Source organism: Dermochelys coriacea, chromosome 3, assembly GCF_009764565.3.
Source record: "Dermochelys coriacea isolate rDerCor1 chromosome 3, rDerCor1.pri.v4, whole genome shotgun sequence".
Lineage (NCBI taxonomy): Eukaryota > Metazoa > Chordata > Testudines > Dermochelyidae > Dermochelys > Dermochelys coriacea.
Window position 1 is genome coordinate 175,163,600 of NC_050070.1, and position 21,792 is coordinate 175,185,391.

The 21,792-nt window shown below is 43.5% G+C and overlaps 1 protein-coding gene across 3 annotated transcripts in view; it reads left to right on the forward strand.

The window, feature by feature from the left end:
- LOC119853246 (cytoplasmic dynein 2 light intermediate chain 1) overlaps positions 1–21,792 on the forward strand; it is a 133,202-nt gene that overhangs the window by 17,520 nt on the left and 93,890 nt on the right. For all 3 annotated transcript variants that reach the window (XM_043511879.1, XM_043511880.1, XM_038396095.2), the window contains exons 6-8: positions 2,260–2,446; positions 7,827–7,895; positions 12,405–12,482. In XM_043511879.1, the coding sequence (XP_043367814.1) occupies positions 2,260–2,446; positions 7,827–7,895; positions 12,405–12,482 (334 nt within the window). The remainder of the gene's footprint in view (positions 1–2,259; positions 2,447–7,826; positions 7,896–12,404; positions 12,483–21,792) is intronic.

Below are 21,792 nucleotides of genomic sequence, written 5' to 3' on the forward strand. Positions count from 1 at the left end.
AAAAATGGAGTAGGGCAGCAAGAAGAGGCAATGTAGAGTGGAAGAGAATAAATGATTGAGGAGAAAACAGATATAGCTTTTCATATAAAGAACAAGAGAGGAGTAAGGAGACAGGATTATAAAAGAGAAAACAATAGGAGAAAAAAGAAAGGGGAATAGAATGATTTGGAGATGGAAAGAAAAAAATGATTAAATGAAAGAAGGGAAAACAGCAATAAAAAACTTTTCAGGTTAGCAAGTTTTATTTAGTGTTTTTATGTTCTGATATTTTATTGCTTTATTCCATTGGCAGATGTCCCATATCTTCAGTTTTTGTAGAAAGCAATGGGTTGGCTTGGTATTTGAGCACTTACTGTCTGTATATTATTGTACTGACTACTCGGGATTCTGTCATTGCATAATGAGAAAAAATATTTAAAAAATACTGCTGTGGCCTCTGGGAGCCTAGTTGCTCCTGAAGACCTTTGGCTACTTTGGAGAATTATCATTTGAATTTTTTTTCAAACACTGCCACCAATGCATGGACTCCAGCATTAACTGCTGAACTCCACTTCTTCTGGAATGGAGGAGGCTGGTAGGCCCCCTGAAGATCCTCTTCCCCTGTCTTTACGGTAAATGAATCTTTTAATTTGGATGACCCAGGGCCTAAAGAATCTTCTCTCTGCCCTTCCTAAGCCTGGCCCTGTCAATAAGACAACATTACAGTGCACCAGTGCAGTTGTCATAGTTTGCAAAGACAATATTTTCATTTTGTTTCATCACCAGCACAAATACTTTTTCAGTGGTTTTTGTGTCCACCTGTAATAAAGAAGCTTGTTTATTTTAAACTGCCTTAAACTAGATCTAGTTTAGCCAAGACACTTTCCATTAGATTTTTCATAGCGTTACTTGGCGAAATTAGAGATTTATCTTGCTCTGTAGCTCTTCTGATTTCCCTCCAATCTGGAATCCACATAGTAAAACATGGTGTTCCTATAGAGCAGGGGTGGCCTACCTATGGCTCCGGAGTCACAAGTGGCTCTTCAGAAGTTAATATGCGCCACTTTGCATAGGCACCGACTCCGGGGCTAGAGCTACAGGCACCAACTTTCCAGTGTGCTGGGGGGTGCTCACTGCTCAACCCCTGGCTCTGCCACAGTCCCTGCCCCCACTTCACCCCTTCCGTCCCCCTTCCTCTGAGCCTACTGTGCCATCACTCCTTCCCCCTCCCCCCCAGAGCCTCCTGCATGCCACGAAACAGTTGATCCGGAGGTGCGGGGAGGGAGAGGAAGGCACTGATTGGGGGGCTGCCGGTGGATGGGAGGCGTGGGGAGGGGGAGCGGATGCAGGACTGCTGACATATTACTGTGGTTCTTTTGCAATGTACATTGGTAAATTCTGGCTTCTTCTCAGGCTCAGGTTGGCCACCCCTGCTATAGAGCCTGGTTAAAACCAGCAGTCAGTCCTCTGCTATTAGTGGCATTCTGTTTCAGACATGAGTTTCCAGTGTTCTGTGTTTCATTGGATTTTAATAATCTCTTCCTCTCAGGGCCAACCTTAAACCAATGTAACCTTTTAGTATGTATAGGGTTCCATTCTTCCAAGGATCATTAACCTCACATCTCCTGATCTACCACCCAGAGCATCATCCTCAGTTTGTCGTCTGAGGTCCCTTCTAACTGGCACAACAAGCCATGGCACAGAATAAATTTCCTTACTACCTTCTGCTACTTCCTGGTTGAAAGGTTGCACTTTGGTTACTCTTCTGATTTTCTGGGCCATGTAGGTGATCACTAAAAGTCAGGAACCTTCATAAGCAGGAGTTTGACATAACTTAAATAGGGATTTCAGATAGGCAAGAGATGACTGGGGTGCATTAAGAGATTATGTTGAAATGCCTTGTCATACAACAGGCAGGAGCAAAATGAATCCCTGACACTTGCAGGTACTACTTGTCTTCAAACAAAATTTCCAGAAATAAAGTTAACCAATAAAGCACCCACAAATCAGTGGTGAGGAGTGGAAAAATCAAAGGTTCGGAAATTCAGCTACGAAGACAATTTAAACGTTTCAGCAGAGTTCAGAGTATGCTTAAGGGCCATTGCTTGTTCTGCAACCTTTAATACAAGCCTCCTCTCTGGTTGTTTTTTTCACATTTGTTTTCAGCAATTTTACTGAGGGAAAAATGTTGTTTACGAAAAATATAATGGTCTTATGTACCGATGATTAGACTGAATAAGAACTCTTCTGTTCCCTTCTCCCCCCACTTCCTTTTTATAGGACTTTTGCTATAATTCTTGTTTTGGACCTTTCCAAACCTAATGAACTGTGGCCAACCATGGACAGTCTCCTACAGGTCACCAGGAACCATGTGGATAAAATTATAACTAAACTGGGAAAGACAAATCCTAAAGTAGCTACTGAAATTAAACAGAGGATGTGGAACAATATGCCGAAGGATCACCCAGTAAGAATCTTCTAGTATTTTCTCCAGATGTCATAGGCCTTTATATAGTTAAGGATAATATTTGTGAAAATCATAAATAGCTCTTTCAGATTTTTATGCATGACTGCATATCCATTTTATGTAGATGAACCTGTTCACTGGAAAATTATAGCAATTTTAATAAAAATTCAGTAAGAGCAGAAACAAGGAAAGACAGTTTCTTATATATTCTTCATAGACATCTAATGTGATTGTTATGGCATGTTACACCAATCACAAGAAACAGAGTTTAAGAGTAGCAGTTTGATATAGATTTTATAATTTTTTTTTTAAATAAAGATGATAACTAGAATGTACAGAAGAAGTCATCTGGCAAGAGACTAGATGAAGGTACAAATTTAAGCAGAGTATAGTTATAACAGCCTTCAACACGACTATATACTTTCCATTTATTCAAGTGTCTATCACAAACTCAGTGCCTTTTATTAATCTGACAACTAATTAAATTATAAAGTTTCAGAGATGTTAACACTAGACCCTTAAATGCAATTGCGAATGTAATCTCTTGAAAAAGCTAAAATAGATTGTGGGAAATACAGCCGAAAACGTGTATGTGTATACAACGTGCATTCAAGTTGTACAAATGTTATGTGTATGCAATTCCTAAACAAATATTCTACACTTCAGACTCTGAATATAAATTCTGCTACAGTAATTTATGTAACACAATATGATAAAGAAAATGCTAATAAGGCTCCAAAAAGTGAAAAGCAAAGATATATTAAGTAAGAAAGCAAACGCATACGATGCTTAGCAGCTTTGTTTACAGTATATCATCCCAATACTGTAGCCCTTACTCATGTGAGCAATCCCATTCACCTCAATGGATGTAAAGGTTGCAGGATTAGATTCAATAATGTGACTTCCTTAAGGATTTCCAAGGTTGATACTCAACTTTTTTAGAAAAGGTAGTTTCTGAAAATAACATATTACATTTAAAATGCAGCTGGCTACAACCCATGATCACAAACATACAGATGCCCCAGTTGCCAGCAACGTTAGAATACAGGTTTTTTCAGCACCTTAAAAGTACAGACTCGTCCTTTAGCTCAAATGGAAATAACTGCATCAGTTGTCAGTAAGAAACAGGCTTTTTATCCTTGTGGAGGCCGGCCTCTAAAGGGGACATGATCACACATGCTAAACTAGTGTATTAATTCAACCCCTGAATATAGAAAGTAGGGCAAACATCTTACTAATCACTTCACATACAACTATTATTTTTCAAATGTATATCAACTCAATTCAAAAGCAGACTTGTTTGTGGGGTAAACAAGGTTTGTCTCCTACAATGGAGCAAGCACAGGGCAGATTAGAGATTGAGTTCATAAAGGGTTTCTACTGTGGGAATGATCATGGGCATTTTACTGGAAGGAACAGGACTGAACAAGGAGTTTTAGAGTGACAATGGGAGAGCATGAGTGCATTGGGAGAATCTCTTAAAAATAAAAAGGCTGAGGGGTATGCATTAAGTACTTTTTTGGTGGCAGTGAGGAAAACAATCAGACAAGTAGAGTTCAAGAGCACTAGTCCCTGTATGTAATTTGTTGTCCTGAATTAATCTTTAGTTTCTCTTCTAATTAAGGAAACTGCAATGCTTCCCCAACCCCTGGGGTCCACACATCAAATTTTAAGTAAATGTAAAGCCTAGCGAAATGTGTTGCCTTGACAAAGCTAATGAACGAAATACCCTCTATTTTCCCCACAAAGTACTGGATAGGCAACAGTTCAAGTTTTCCCCTAATACACTGATACTTTGCCTTAACCCCTAGTTGGAGGAACCTTCACTAAAGCAGAGAAGTTAGTTCACTCTTTAGGATCATTTTTTCCTTATTCAGTAAGTTGGAAAGGCCAAGAAGGTTGCCATGTCAGTTTCAGCCAACTGTGATGTAGCCATTTGTCCACTAGAAACTGACCATCTAATTTCACATAGATCACTGAAGTGTTGTCAGATGGTAATAGCTTTAAGTAACTACCAACCTGGACTTGATGTAAGCCAATTACCTACAGGTATAAAACTACTTAGCCTGTTACTCATCCCCTGAGCTGTCTACTAAATCCTATTTTATTGAGCACATAGTACTTGCATGTTAATAATTTTCTGTACAAATGTCAAATAAATAATATATGCACCTCTTAGCTAGGTTTCTGTTTATATTATAGATTTTTAAATTTCACATTTTTAAATCTCAAGTTTTTTCAAAAAGTATACTGTACATCATACACTTGACCTTTATCAGGATCCTAGATAAGCCCTTCTGTTAGCTTCAGTGAATCATAAAAGGTTACAGCTGGAAGAGACCTCATGAGGTCATCTAGTCCAACCCCCTGCTCAAAACAGGACCAATCCGCAACTAAATCATCCCAGCCAGGGCTTTGTCAAGCCTGACCTTAAAAACATCTAAGGAAGGAGATTCCACCACCTCCCTAGGTAACCCATTCCAGTACTTCACCACCCTCACAGTGAAAAAGTTTTTCCTAATATACAACCTAAACCTCCCCCACTGCAACTTGAGACCGTTACTCCTTGTTCTGTCATCTGCCACTACTAAGAACAGTCTAGATCCATCCTCTCTTTGGAACCCCCCTTCAGGTAGTTGAAGGCTGCTATCAAATCCCCCCAAACTCTTCTCTTCTGCAGACTAAACAAGCCCAGTTCCCTCAGCCACTCCTCATAAGTCATGTGCCCCAGCCCCTGATCATTTTCGTTGCCTCCGCTGTTCTCTCTCCAATTTGTCCACATTCTTTCTATAGTGGGGAGTACCAAAACTGCATGCAATACTCCAGATGTGGCCTCAATTAAGGCCTCAGTGCCGAATAGAGAGGAATAATCACTTTCCTCAATCTGCTGGCAATGCTCCTACTCAGCACTGAGGCCTTAATTGAGGCCACATCTGGAGCATTGTATGCAGTTTTGGGACCCCCCACTATAGAAAGAATGTGGACAAATTGGAGAGAGACCAGCGGAGGCAACGAAAATGATCAGGGGCTGGGGCACATGACTTCTTGGCAACAAGGGCACACTGTTGACTCATATCCAGCATCATGTCCACTGTAATCCCTAGGTCCTTTTCCGCAGAACTGTGGCTTACCCAGTCGGTCCCCAGCTGTAGCAGTGCCTGCGATTCTTCTGTCCTAAGTGCAGGACTCTGCACTTGTCTTTGTTCATAGAATATCAGGGTTGGAAGGGACCTGAGGAGGTCATCTAGTCCAACCCCCTGATCAAAGCAGGACCAATCCCCAGTTTTTGCCCCAGATCCCTAAATGGCCCCCTCAGGGGTTGAACTCACAACCCTAGGTTTAGCAGGCCAAAGCTCAAACCACTGAGCTATCCCTCCCCCTCATCAGATTTCTTTTGGCCCAATCCTCCAATTTGTCTAGGTCACTCTGGACCCTATCCCTATCATCCAGCATATCTATCTCTCCCCCCAGTTTAGTGTCATCCACGAACTTGCTGAGGGTGCAATCCATCCCATCATCCATATCATTAATGAAGATGTTGATCAAAACCAGCCTCGGACCGACTCCTGGGGCACTCCGCTTGATACCGGCTGCCAACTAGACATCGATCACTACCCGGTGAGCCTGGTGATCTAGCCAGCTTTTTATCCACCTTATAGTCCATTCATCCAATCCATATTTCTTTTTAACTTGCTGTCAAGAATACTGTGGGAAACTGTATCAAAAGCTTTGCTAAAGTTAAGGTATATCACATCCACCGCTTTCCCCATATCCACAGAGTCAGTTATCTCACCATAGAAGGCAATCAGGTTGGTCAGACATGACTTGCCCTTGGTGAATCCATGTTGACTGTTCCTGATCACCTTCCTCTCCTCCAAGTGCTTCAAAATGGATTCCTTGAGGTCCTGCTTCATGATTTTACCAGGGACCGAGGTGAAGTTGACTGGTCTGTAGTTCCCCAGATTCTCCTTTTTTTTTTTTTTTTTTTTTAAAGATAGGCAAATATAGTGCCCTTTTTCAATTGTACGGGACCTCTCCCGATCATCACGAGTTTTTAAAGATAATGGCCCATGGCTCTTCACTCAGATCAGCCAACTCCTTCAGCACCCTTGGATGCATTAGATTCTGCCCCATGGACTGGTGCATGTCCAGCTTTTCTAAATCGTCCTTAACCTATTCTTTCACCACTGAGGTCTGCTCACCTCCTCCCCATACTGTGCTGCCCAGTGCAGCAGTCTGGGAGCTGACCTCCTCTGTGAAGATCAAGGCAAAAAAAGCATTGAGTACTTCAGCTTTTTCCACATCATCTGTCACTAGGTTGCCTCCCCCAATCAGTAAGGGTCCCACGCTTTCCCTGACCACCTTCTTGTTGCTAACATACCTGGAGAAACACTTCTTGTTACCCTTCACATCCCTTACTAGCTGCAACTCCGATTGTGCTTTGGCTTTCCTGATTACACCCCTGCATGCTCAAGCAATATTTATATACTCCTCCATAGTCATCCAAGTTTCCACTTCTTGTAAGCTTTCTTTTTGTGTTTAAGCTCACAAAAGATTTCTCTGTTAGGCCAAGCTGGTCGCCTGCCATATTTGCTATACTTTCTGCACTTCGGGATGGTTTGTTCCTGCTCCCTCAATAAGATTTCTTTAAAATACAGCCAGCTCTCCTGGACTCCTTTCCCCCTCATATTAGCCTCCCAGGAGATCCTGCCCATCAGTTCCCTGAGGGAGTCAAGGTCTGCTTTTCTGAAGTCCAGGGTCCGTATTCTGCTGCTCTCCTTTCTTCCTTTTGTCAGGATCCTGAACTCGACCATCTCATCATCACTGTTGCCCAGGTTGCCACCCACTTCTAATTCTCCTACCAGTTCTTCTTGTTTGTGAGCAGCAGGTCAAGAGGAGCACAGCCTCTAGTTGGTTCCTCCAGCACTTGCACCAGGAAGTTGTCCCCAAACTCTCCAAAAAAATCATTTCTTCTCTATTCAGCACTCTGCTTGGTATGGAGGGGGCCACATTAGGCAGCCAGTTATGGCTCCTTGATCCCATGCTGGCCCAGCCCTGGTGCTTCTCTAATTTATACTCTCTAATGTACTCCTTTCCTTCCTTCCATTTACATGCCCTCTGTGTTCAGTGGGAATGTCTGGTGCAGGAGCCATTTCCACCAGGTTTATGCCAGAAAGGAGTTCCCTTCCTCAAGTGGTGTCCCCCCCTCCGGACATTTGTGGAGTGATTGCATTAGAAAATAATTATATTGCATAAACTTTTGTGTCTAAGATTTTGATGTCTTTTAAAAATCATTCTCATCCTGTTTTCTCGTGTTTAGCTGTTTTATTGTGCTTTTGTGACTTGTTTCAGGTTTTAAATATATTATGTTGTTTAACAGGATCATGAATTAATTGACCCTTTTCCAGTGCCTCTGGTGATAATTGGAAGCAAATATGATATTTTTCATGTAAGTGATATATATATTTATTTTCCATTTGGTTTTATTTATTTAGATATAAAAATAATTAAGACATCTAGCCAAAGCTCTGTGAGCCCTAACACATGATTAATAATGCAATAAAATTCCAGTAAAGTGATCATTAGAACAGGAACTCAGCCACCTACAGTAACTCCTTTTCATCCCTTCATCATTATTGGAAGCATACCCTCATCCTTCTCCAAAAATCTTTGCAAACGCTTATCTTTTCTCGCATGCCTGGAAGATCACCAGATTTGGTCTGTTTCAGACAAAGGAGGGTAGCAAGTTCCAGAGTACTCCCAAAGAATGCCCTGTCTGACACAACCTCTTTTTTATAATAAGGGGAATCCAGCTTTGGTGTCCATGCTGACTGCAGTTGTGGCAGTATGGCAGAGGGAGAGAGACGATCCCTCCCGTAGGTTGGTCGCTGGTTTGGGGAGCTGGGGCAGCCTAGGCAACAAAATGAGTTATGCTCACTTCTTAATTCTGCAATTTTAGTTTTAAACACTTGCTTACACAAAAAGAGGAGGAGGACTTGTGGCACCTTACAGACTAACAAATTTATTTGAGGATAAGCTTTTGTGAGCTACAGCTCACTTCATCGGATGCATTCAGTGGAAAATACAGTGGGGAGATTTATATACAGAGAGAACATGAAACAATGGGTGTTACCATACACACTGTAACGAGAGTGATCAGGTAAGGTGAGCTATTACCAGCAGGAGAGTGTCGGGGGTGGGGGGGACCTTTTGTAGTGATTACAATCTGGGCCATTTCCAGCAGTTGACAAGAACATCTGAGGAACAGCGGGGGGAGGGGAGTAAGTATGGGGAAATAGTTTTACTTTATGTAGTGACCCATCCACTCCCAGTCTTTATTCAAGCTTAAGTTAATTGTATCCAGTTTGCAAATTAATTCCAATTCAGCAGTCTCTCATTGGAGTCTGTTTTTGAAGTTTTTTTGTTGAAGAATTGCCACTTTCAGGTCTGTAATCGAGCGACCAAAGAGATTGAAGTGTTCTCCGACTGGTTTTTGAATGTTATAATTCTTGACATCTGATTTGTGTCCATTTATTCTTTTATGTAGAGACTGTCCAGTTTGACCAATGTACATAGCAGAGTGGCATTGCTGGCACATGATGGCATATATCACATTGGTAGACGTGCAGGTGAACAAGCCTGTGAGAGTGTGGCTGATGTGATTAGGCCCTATGATGGTGTCCCCTGAATAGATATGTGGACACAGTTGGCAATGGGCTTTGTTGCAAGGATAGGTTCTGTTGTGTGGTGTGTGGTTGCTGGTGAGTTTTTGCTTCCCGTTGGGGGGCTGTCTGTAGGCAAGGACTGACCTGTCTCCCAAGATCTGTGAGAGTGATGGGTCGTCCTTCAGGATAGGTTGTAGATCCTTGATGATGCATTGGAGAGGTTTTAGTTGGGGGCTGAAGGTGATGGCTAGTGGCATTCTGTTATTTTCTTTGTTGGGCCTGTCCTGTAGTAGGTAACTTCTGGGTACTCTTCTGGCTCTGTCAAACTGTTTCTTCACTTCAGCAGGTGGGTATTGTAATTGTAAGAACGCTTGATAGAAATCTTGTAGGTGTTTGTCTCTGTCTGAGGGGTTGGAGCAAGTGCGGTGGCTGGATTTTACAAAAACTAGACAAGCCATTTACAACACACACTTTGCTTCTCTACAAAAGAAAAAAGACACTAAACTATCTAAATTACTACATGCCACAAGGGGCCACAACAGTGGTTCCCTTAACCCACCCAGCAATATTGTTAATCTATCCAACTATACCCTTAGCCCAGCAGAAGAATCTGTCCTATCTCGGGGCCTGTCCTTGTGCCCCTCCACCCCCACAAACATGATACAGTTCTGTGGTGACCTAGAATCCTATTTTCGACGTCTCCAACTCAAGGAATATTTCCAACTCACCTCTGAACAACATACTGGCCCACTGAGACCTTCCTACCAAGACTACAAAAAGAAGGATTCTGGGTGGACTCCTCCTGAAGGTTGAAACAACAGACTGGACTTCTACATTGAGTGCTTTCGCTGACGTGCACGGGCTGAAATTGTGGAAAAGCAGCATCACTTGCCCCATAACCTTAGCCATGCAGAACTCAATGCCATCCACAGCCTCAGAAACAGCTCTGACATCATAATCAAATAGGCTGACAAAGGAGGTGCTGTCGTCATAATGAATAGGTCGGAATATGAACAAGAGGCTAGTAGGCAGCTCTCCAACACCACTTTCTACAAGCCATTACCCTCTGATCCCACTGAGGGTTACCAAAAGAAACTACACCATTTGCTCAAGAAACTCCCTGAAAAAGCACAAGAACAAATCACAGATACACCCCTGGAACTCCGACCAGGGGTATTCTATCTGCTACCCAAGATCCATAAACCTGGAAATCCTGGACACCCCATCATCTCAGGCATTGGCACCCTGTCAGCAGGATTGTCTGGCTATGTAGACTCCCTCCTCAGGGCCTACGCTACCAGCACTCCCAGCTATCTTCAAGACACCACTGACTTCCTGAAGAAACTACAATCCATCGGTGATCTTCCTGAAAACACCATCCTAGCCACTATGGATGTAGAAGCCCTCTACACGAATATTCCACATAAAGATGGACTACAAGCTGTCAGGAACAGTATCCCCGATACTGTCACAGCAAACCTGGTGGCTGAACTTTGTGACTTTGTCCTCACCCGTAACTATTTTACATTTGGGGACAATGTATACCTTCAAATCAGTGGCACTGCCATGGGTACCCGCATGGCCCCACAGTATGCCAACATTTTTATGGCTGACTTAGAACAACGCTTCCTCAGCTCTCGTCCCCTAATGCCCCTACTGTACTTGCACTACATTGATGACATCTTCATCATCTGGACCCATGGAAAAAAAGCCCTTGAGGAATTCCACCATGATTTCAACAATTTCCATCCCACCATCAACCTCAGCCTGGACCAGTCCACACGAGATCCACTTCCTGGACACTACGATGCTAATAAGCGATGGTCACATAAACACCACCCTATACCGGAAACCTACTGACCGCTATTCCTACCTACATGCCTCCAGCTTTCATCCAGACCACACCACACGATCCATTGTCTACAGCCAAGCTCTACAACAGCATTTGCTCCAACCTCTCAGATAGAGACAAATACCCTCCGTTGTTCCTCAGATGTTCTTGTCAACTGCTGGAAATGGCACACCTTGATTATCACTACAAAAGGTCCCCTCCCCCCACGCCCCCCCGCTCTCCTGCTGGTAATAGTTAACCTTACCTGATCAGTCTCGTTACAGTGTGTATGGTAACACCCATTGTTTCATGGTCTCTGTGTATATAAATCTCCCAACTGTATTTTCCACTGATTGCATCCGATTAAGTGAGCTGTTGCTCACAAAAGCTTATGCTCAAATACATGTGTTAGTCTGTAAGGTGCCACAAGTACTCCTTTTCTTTTTGTGGATACAGACTAACATGGCTGTTACTCTGAAACTTGCTTACACAGTCATTTATCATCTGATTTAGAAAGGACAAGTAAGTGAGTGGTCACATCTTCTAATGCCTCTCTGTAAATTAACTGATAAGCAATGTCAAAGAGCATTGCAGTTGGTTCCCTCTGATATAAAAAAAAAATTCAAGAAATGCACCGTTCATTTTCATGAAGCCATTGATGCTCCTGGGCCTGGACAGACATATTGTGACATCTTCCATACTGAGTCCTTTAGCTGGCAGTACAATATACTGCTGTGTGGCCAACTATTTGAGTTATTTAATTCTTACTAGCAGTGTACTATGCATTCTTTCATACCCAGGTTTTGCTTTATTTAAAAAAAAATCATGATTTTCTTGACTCAGTAAATGATTCAGAACATAATAGACACAGGATGAAATCCCGGTCCCTTTGAAGTCCAGGATGTTACCCACAGTTTTTCCAAGAAAGGTCATTCATATGATCTTGTACATATACTAAACAGGCACAGTTACTGATTAAAAGAGGTAGGGGTGTGTGTGTGCGCGTGCGCACACACCTCAATTGGTATGACTGGTGCCGTTTAGAGGGTGTAGGTCCAAAGACAGTCGAATATTGTGACTTAAAAAGAGAAGATTACCTTATAGTATGGCAAAGTTTGTTACTTTTTAAATTTTAAAGCAGGAGAGAACAATGACTCATTGGAAATTGAATACACATCCCCAGTTAAGAGGCTCCTTCAGGCAATAATTAAGCTTGAGCCTGGAGTAACACATTGCCTGTAACAGGAGCCCTCTGTAGAAAAATAAAAATTCTAACTAGTCTTTTAAGTCACAATAGATGGTTACTGAATTCTGTATTGAGAGATAATTATATTATACAACTTTTCACTTAAAAATAAAGTGATAGCTAAACTCCTTCATTGTAGCATAACCATGTAATGCAGTTTATATTAAAAAAAATATTCTCAGTGTAAAAATATTTTTGTTATATGTACTTCTTCAGGAGTTTGACTCTGAGATGAGGAAAATAATATGCAAGACACTGAGATTTGTTTCGCATTATTACGGAGCATCACTAGTGGTTTGTATAGTCTTTTTTTGTTGGGGGAGGAGAGGAATGGGCACTATTTGAGATTAAACAATAACTAAAAGAGATATATAAAACATCTAGATAAACGTGATATGATTGGGACAAATCAGTAAGGCTTATGATGGCTTTCTCCATGAGTGAACATGTTGAATAGGGATGTTGGGGTCTGCAGAGGAAGTGTGGGGTATATCCAGAGAGTAAACCAACTCTGAGAGTCCACCAGTCAGAATCCCTGCAGAGGACACACAGGGACTATGCCTCCCATCACAGAACATGGTATAAGCAACCCCCAACAACATAGGTGTCCTGCACCTTGCTGCAGTATTCCAAAAGAGGACGTCTTTCCCCATAGATTTTCTGTGCAAGGTCCATTTACTGAAGCTTTATGTTAGGATGACACCATTTGTGCCTTCATATCTTGTCTCCTTTACCAGATATGTTAGAGTATTAAACTTCTTACACCCATAACTTTGGATCTTTTTAAGAGGTGATACAGATAAAAGGCATAGATCACTTTTCCATCAAGGGTATAATAACATTTTCTTAGCATAAATGGAAAACTTTATCTTACTACTGGAATTGTTACAAATAAAATTCCTTATAGTGAATAAAATTACTCTGGTTAAAGGTAGTGAAAACCAAATTAACAAATCTCCTAATTAATTTTGATGAGTTTCACTATTTTATTATGTCATGTACTGTAGATACTCTGTGGTATTTATTAAGTAAATAGACTGGGCTACATGCTAGCTACTGCAGGAAAATTGGCTTAAATGAGTGTGCATACATGCTTCAAAAGTAATAGTCACAGTAGTTACAGCCCCATCTGAGAGACTAACAAATTTATTTGGGCACAAGCTTTCGTGGGCTAAAAACCCACTTCATCAGATGCATGGAGTGGAACATACAGTAGGGAGGTATAAATACACATCATATGAAAAGATGGGAGTTGTCTTACCAAGTGGGGGGTCAGTGCTAATGAGCCAATTCAGTTAAGGTGGAAGTGGGCTATTCTCAACAGTTGACAAGAAGGGGTTGTGGAGGACCTAGGGCTTGATCCCATTGAAGCCAATGGCAAAATTCCCATTCACTTTGATACTGCAGGTTTAGAGCCCCAGAGAGTGCCTCTCAGGCCCTGTCTACCTAAGAAAGTTGTGCTAGTTTAGTTTAAGATGTGATTTTAAATTGATGTAGTTAAACTGGTACAAAAAGCCAGTGGACACTCACTCTTATTTCATTTTACCAGTGACTTATTTTGGTTTAACTTAAATTGATTCCTAATTGACTTAACGTATAATGAAATAAACTTGGTTTAAACTGATATAAAAATGTCAGTACAGCCCTTTGGATTGATTTAGCATCACACTTTAAGGTAAGGCAGTGCAAACTTTCTCATGTAGCCAAGGCTTGAGAGCTATACTTTAGGTCCTCCACAAGTGAAGTTTCAGTGAAGCATGGGGGAGTCTCAGAAGGGCCATCATAGTGGCAGCCATCCTCCACTGTGTACCAGAGATAGAGGGTAGGTTTTTGTTCTGGTTTATTGTGTGTGCACTTGTGCACTCTAAACCAGAATTTGACCCTTAGGATTAGATTTCACTAAATTTAGAAGAATGTTAAGGTGTCCTCTAAGCCTCTGTGTGGCCTAGGTCAGTTAAAAACATTTGACCCCCTGCACTGGTGTCTGGGGACCAAATCCTCATCCTACTGAAATACGTGGCAGAAGTTTCTTTTTCACTTGCTTGCACATGTCTTTCCACTGTAGGTGTGTGTATACCTTGTGCAGTTGTCAGACAAGTTTTTTCCCTCAGTGGTACTCACTGGGATGGCCACGGCATACTGGTATAAGGGGAAAGAGCTGCCCTGACCCCCCCCAGCCATTACTTTCATACTGCCAGTGACAGTTGTTGGAGTGATCTCAGACTTGTTGGCATAAGCTTCCCTCATTCCTTTGCAGATATACCCTATTATTGTTAGAAGGTAGTTAAGTTTAAGCTAGTTTTAGCAACAGATTTTAGTCTTAGGTCTTTTTGGACTAGTTTTCATCTTTTGGTATTGATACCAAAATGATGCCACACTCACCAGGTTTTAAGTTCTGCCGCACATACGCTAAGCCTGTGATCAATGATCCACACCCGGCCATTTGAAATGTTTGGTAGAATCCTACATATGTGACAAATGTTGAGGTTTGTAAGGGATTTAAGCCCCACTCAAAGAAAGATAGAGTGGCAAGCCTCAAATGTTTGCTCATGGAGGCAGCACTTTGTCCCCCATCGGACTTGCTTCATGCAAAGAGTGCCCCAAGTACATCAGCCTTAGTACACAGTGCAGTAGAGATGTCTGCAACTCCACAGTCCCATTTAGTGATGTCGAAGAAAAGGCTTGGACCCTTCTCAGGCTCAGTACATCAATCGGGGATGTCAGTGCCAAAGCCTAGTAGAGGCAGAGACTCTAAGACATTCAGGAGGGAGACTCTAAGATATGCTGGAGCAGTCTTCAACTAAGAAGAAGGGATTGCCACCTTCAGAGCCTGTTCCAGGTCTGTTGAGGGCATCTCCTGAAAGATCTCTATGGCAGACTATCCGTGATTGCCTCTCCCAATCACCCCAGAGTCGTATGCAGCCCCAAGGGACCAGCTTAGCCTCTCAGTCCCACCATCCCCGGTAGTACAAGAAGGTTTACAGTTGGTACTGATGCTTGCAGCACCTACCTCTCCATGTCAGGCACTCACAGTACCATTACCTTCCAAGTTTCCACAAAGGCCACTGTAGTCAAAGGGCAAGCCTCCAATGATATGTCCAGTATTACCATGCTCAGGCTCAGGCTACCTATCCCAGTCCCAACTGTTTCTGACCCTCTAATGTCAGACATTTCAGATTCTTCCTCTTTGCACTTAGAGGTGCATTCCTCGTCCCATCCAAGACAGAGGGCATATTGTCCATCTTAGAGTTGAGGACTGTGGATCATGCAACAGTCAAGCATTGGCCTCATCCTCTTAAGGGCGATGGGCTGGTCAAAGTTGGGACCGAGTCTCATATGAGTGTCTATTCTGGACACTGTGGGACATCCCTCCTCTGGCTTGGTCCTCCCTGCAACTTTCTCATTCTTTGTCATCAAGATTGCTATGGGGTCATTGGCAGCAAGAGCATCATTATCTGGTTCCCAGTACCAAGATCTGCCAGAAGTTACTCAAGCGTCTTTCCCACCACAAGTTGTGGAGCAGCCACCAACTCAGAATCTTGTGGTATCCTCTTCTTCATCTCCAGATGAGGCTGTTGAGGCAACAAGCAAGTCACTACCACCCAAGGGCTCATTAAGATCTGTTGAGAAGAGTGGCTTCTGTTCTTGACATTCAGGCAGAGGAGATGTGTGAAAGCTCATGCAAATTGGTGGAAATTCTGGAATTGACAGCCCTTGCCAGCGTGGCTCTGCTGATTAATGAAGCCATTTTGGAGCTGGTCAGGGCGCTGTGGCAGACACCATTCTCCTTACCTCCCACAGCAAAGTGAGTTTAAAGCAGGTACTATGTCCCTTGAAAGGGCCATGAGTATTTGTCCTCTCACCCTCTTCCTGTTCGTTAGCAGCTGCCTCTTGGTGGTGGCAGCTGCTAACAAACAGGAGAGACAAGGACATCAAACATCAATGCTGAAAGGCAAAGAGGTGAAGAGACTACTGTTTGGACTCAAACTTTATTCTATAGGGAGTCTGAAGTTTAGGATTGAAAACCTACAGGCGCTACTGAGCTGCTATGACTTCACCCTTTGGGAGAAAATTATAAAATTTAAAAACAAGCTACCAGATAACTGTAGGCAGGTGTTCACAGTAATTGTGGATGAAGGAAAACTGATTGTCCTGCAGAGCAATTCTGGCAGTTTGGATGGAGCAGATGTGGTGGCTCAAACCATGGCATCATTTATTTCTGTGAGAAGATGTTCATGGTTACAGTCATGTGGGCTGCCCACAGAAGTCCAGCAGACCATCCAGAACCTCCCTTTCAAAGGTCCCTCTTTGTTTTCCGATAAGATGGACAATAAGCTCCATAGCTATAAAAGATTCCAGGGTGACATTAAAATCTCTTGGAATCTATACTCCTGTGACAAAGAGGAAACAGTTCCATCCTCATCAGCCATACAGACACCAAGGCTTTCCTCCCCAATCTCAAGATCCACTGAGGAGAAAGGGCAGGAGTTATAGGAGATTATATCCGTCACCCTCCTCTTCAGCAGCAGTGGGCTTATCCCATCCAGCCACCTTGTCTAAACAGACATTTTAACGTGTTGATCAAGGACCGTATACTAGTTACTGTAGTTCCAGCTGTTTCCCACCTTTTGTTTATAAATCACTTATCCCCTTTCCTAAGTGCAGGCCCACATAACATTGGTTCAGTGGGTCTGGGAAATGCCCTCCAGTTCATTTCTACCCTTCCTCCCCACCCCCCGTTCCTCATCCTTCTTAAGGGATCACTCTCACAAGATAGTCTTTCAGCAGGAGGTCCTGTCACTTCTTCAGGCAGGTGTCGGAGTGAGTCCCATTGGGCTTCGGGGGAAAGGCACTGCTACTCCCTAATCCTCAAAGCAAAAAAAAAAAATCTCAGGCCTATTTTAGATCTAAGAAATTGAACAAATTCCTGAAGAAAATAAAATTGTGCATGGTTATCCTAGCCTTGATTATTCCATCCCTGGAACAGGGTGATTGATACACTGCCCTTAGCTTAAAGAACACTTACTTCACAACCATTGGCAGTTCCTCAGATTTGTGCCAAATAAGACCCTTTATCAGTTTACAGTGCTCCCATTTGGTCTCTTAGCTGCTTTTTGAGTGTTCATAAAGTGTATGGTGGTGGTGGCAGCACATTTACATTTGTTCCCATACCTAGAGGACTGGTTGATTGGAAGTCAGCCCAAAGCTCAGGTGTTATCCAGTGTATCAACTGTCCTGTCCACATTTGATGCGCTGGGGCTCCTAGTAAATTGGAACAAATCTATTTTAAAACCTGTACAGAGGATAGAGTTTATTGGAGTGGTCTTGAACTCCACAAAGGCCAAGACTTTGCTACCACAATCCAGGTTTGAAGCACCATGGGGCTTGGTGCTGCGATGGAAAACATATTGTCTCACCAAAGCATGCAGCTGCCTCAGCCTCCTGGGTCATATGGCAGCGTGTACCCATATGGTTCAACTCACCAGGCTGCATCTTAGAAAGCTTCAAACATGGCTAGCATCAGTGTGTGCCCCAAACTGTCATCTTTTGGACAAGGTGGTTTGAGTGCCAGTGTCAGTTTTGTCGTCTCTGGATTGGTGGATGAACTCTCTGGAAGTCTTTGTGTGGGGGTGCCCTTTATACTCCTGCTGCCAACCCTCACTTTAGTCAAAGATGCATCAGCCCTAGGTTGGGGGACTCATATGAGGTCCTTGCAGACTCAAGGTATCTGGGCACCTTGGGATCTAATGGCTCATGTATTTGTCAGGGAGTTGCTGTGTGACTAGCCTGTTCAGTTTTCCTCCCACATTATAGTAGGAAAGAACTTGTTAATTCTAATGGATAACTCACTGTTTTTTATATCAACAGATAGGGAGGAGTGATGTAGGATAAGTATAAAATTAAAGAATTAAAATTAGTTTAAGTTTGACTAAGGAAATATATATGTGTTGTAAAGAAAGGTTCCGACTAGCAAGTAGAAGGGAGGACTAATAAGTGATAAGGCCAGAAGGAATAAAGTAAGGAGGATGTCTGGTTCAAAGAATAACTAATGATATAGGGGAAGTTTCTAGAAAGAAGACCTCTGACCGATAGGGGTGACTGCAGATGGTTTTAAATTTTAAACAGAGATTCTCTCTTAAAATGAGTCAATACAGCCTGTAGTGGCTTGGAGTGGTTCCTCCCTGTCTGTATCAGAGGGAGGCCACTCTGTCTTGCTATGACACCTAGCAGCTGAAAGCCGATCAATAGGGAATTAGCACGGTCAGGCTCCTGTCCCCTGGGTGGAGGGGCAGAAAGCAAACAAACCAGTCAGTGGCCCAGCTCCCTGGCTGGGCAGACAGCAAACAAACACAGGCTGCCACCCCAGAGGTGGGGTTGGCAGGGGACAGGGAGACCTGGGCTCACCCTATTCCACTGGGTCCCAGCCAAGGGCCCTAACAGTAGCAGGGATCCTGCTGAAATATGCTGACTGTGGCTTCAGCAAATGCAACTGGACTAATGTCTGGTTTCCCTGGGCTACTTCCTATCCCTACCTGGTTGTATGGCTTCATTACCCTCGTGGTTCTCAGCAGATGGCAGTTCCAGCAGCTCCTCAGGGTACTCACTGTGTGGCAGCACCTCCAGATATTTGCCAGGCAGCTGCTCCTCCGTATGTTCCTCCAGAGGCAGGAGTTGATACATTCCAGTTCCTGGTTCAGGAACCAGCAGCAAGGCAGCAGAGTCCGACTCCTTCCCTGGCTCTCCCTCAACTGAGATGGAAGCCCCGCCTCCAATACTTCCTGTTCCCCTCTTTGCTTCAGGTGCAAGGGGTGGGCCTGGCCTGACTCTGCCCACCAGAGGGCAGGGAGTAGTTTCTCTCTGTCTGCATAAGAGGGAGACCACTCTGCCTCACTACACAGCCCTTCCACAATCCACACACCAGTGTTCAAGCCTATGCAATGGGAAAACTACTGAACAGCAAGAAGGAGGGGAGCAAAGGCCTTGGGAAGAAAGGAGGTTGTAAATGTTATGTAGATTAAGACTGGAAATAAGAGTGAACGGTCTCAAATTGGTTTTTAACTGAAATCAGTAGTTGGCAATACATCATTTGTTTGTTGAATGGTATAAAAAGTAAACTCTTAAAGGATTCATTGCTAATACCTGCCTGACCACATTGGAACCAACCAATATGGATCTAAACACCCCTGGGTTTAGCCCATTTGTAAATAAATGTTTTGTTACTGTTTGGATGACTTCTAAGGAGGTTGTTGGTGGGTGACCGGGCTCAAAGAGGAGCAATCTATCAATAGCCTACATGAAGTCGAGAAGAGCTTGTGCTTGGGCAAACTCCAGATCCATTAAATTATTTGAAGCACCAGTCCTCAGAATTAGAAACTGAGCGGGGGAGCAGGGATCCCTTGAGAACTGGAGTAGGGCAGGAGAAAGGCCTCCTAAAGGGTAGGAACAGGCCTGAAGCAAGGCTGGGAATAAGGCAGGCAGAGGAGAGATCGCAGCTGCAGGCATAAGCATTGAGCAGTCCTGGCAATGCCTCTTAGTCAATCAGGTGATCTGGCCATGGAGGGGTTTCTGCTGTAGTTAGCTAGCTGTTTCCAGGCACAGTTACAGGCTATTTAGGCATGTTTAGAGCAATTGTATAAATATCATTTGGCCTTTGGATTTAATAGAGGAATATATGGTTAAATTAGGGTTTGGCAATTTCCCATATTAACATTAATCATTTCAAATATTATTAATAATTCCAATAAGCGTGGTAGACTCAGCTATGCCAGGAGGCAATTCGCCTCTTGGACTTTTGCATAACCAATTGTAACGGGACAAGGCCAGATGGCTATAGGAAAGTAGTGAGAAACAGATATGTTAGCCCCAGGCTAAACAAATCCCTCTTACCATGGTAACCAAATGGCAGTTGCTCCAGGTTAATCAAGACACCTGGGGCCAATTAAGTTCCTTCCAAAACGCAGTGGAGACAGGTAGGTTGATTGGGACACCTGAAGCCAGTCGGGCTGGCTGAAACTAGTTAAAAGCCTCCCACTTAGTCAGGTGGGGGTGGGGTGTGTATCAGGAGCTGTAGGAGGGAGCCATGCTGCTGGAGAAATGGAGCAGTATAAACATTATCAGGCACAAGAAAGGAGGCCCTGAGGTAAGGGTGATGAAGATATTGAGAAAGTGGGGGCTGCTGTGGGGAAGTGGCCTAGGGAATCGTACTCGACCTGTTTCCAAAAAGTCAGCTATCAAGAGCTGTTACTATCAGGGTCCCTGGGCTGGAGCCTGGAGTAAAGGGTGGGCCCGGGCTGCCCCCTCCTCTCCCTGACTAATCACTGAGACTGGGAAACAACAGTGACTGTGCGTGGGAGGATAACTTCTCACCGCCCTTGCTGGCTTATGATGAAAATGGCTCAGTAGGCTGTGACCCTTGCCTCTAGAGAGAGAAGGGCTACATGGAGGTCACAGTGAGCCTCTGAGGCTAGCATAATCTGCCAGGAAGCGTGGGACCCACTGAGACAAGGTCAGAGCTTTGTCATGCAATTCAATAAATGTCAGCACTGCTTACCTTCCAGGGAAGTAAAACGTGTTGGCAGATCAACAGAGCAGGAACTTCTTCTATCACCACAAACGGTCTTTAGACCTGGACATTGCCAGATCAATCTTCCAGCTCTGAGGGACTCCTCAAGCAGACCTGTTTGCAACAAAGTCCAACAGAAAATGCCATCGGTTTTGTTCCTGGGGAGGTCTCAGCCAGGTTCATTGACAGGTGCTTTTCTGCTACTCTGGAGGGACCCTCCCCCCCACTTCCATATGCCTTCCCTCCAATTCAGAGTCAAACAAGACCATGCTCGTCTCATCCTTATAGCACCGGCATGGCCTCAATAGCAATTGTACTTGGCTCTACTGACCTTGTCAGGGTTCCTTCCCCACTCTGAACTCTGGGGTACAGATGTGGGGACCCGCATGAAAGACCCCTAAGCTTATTTTTACCAGCTTAGGTTAAAAACTTTCCCAAGGCACAAATTCTGCCTTGTCCTTGAACAGTATGTTGCCACCACCAAGTGATTTAGACAAAGAACCAGGGAAAGGACCACTTGGAATCCTATTCCCCCAAAATATTCCCCCAGGCCCTACACCCCCTTTCTTGGGGAAGGCTGGAGAATAATATCCTCACCAATTGGTACGGGTGAACACAGACCCAAACCCTTGGATCTTAAAAACAATGAAAAATCAATCAGGTTCTTAAAAGAAAAAATTATTTTAAAGAAAAGGTAAAAGAATCACTTCTGTAAAATCAGGATGGTAAATCTTTACAGAGTAATCAGATTTAAAACACAGAGGATTCCCCTCTAGGCAAAACCTTAAAGTTACAAAAAACCGGGATAAACCTCCCTCTAGCAAAGGGAAAATTCACACGTTGAAAACAAAAGCTAATCTAATGCACCTTGCCTTATTTACTTACTCTTTTTGTAATATCAGAGACTTGTACAGGATGGTTTATAGGAGAAGGAGTTTTTTGACCTGATGCTTCTCTGCTTTCCCCAGAGAACACACCAACAAAGCCTTCCCTGACCCGCCCCTGCCCCCTAAGATTTGAAAGTATCTTCTTTCCCCATTG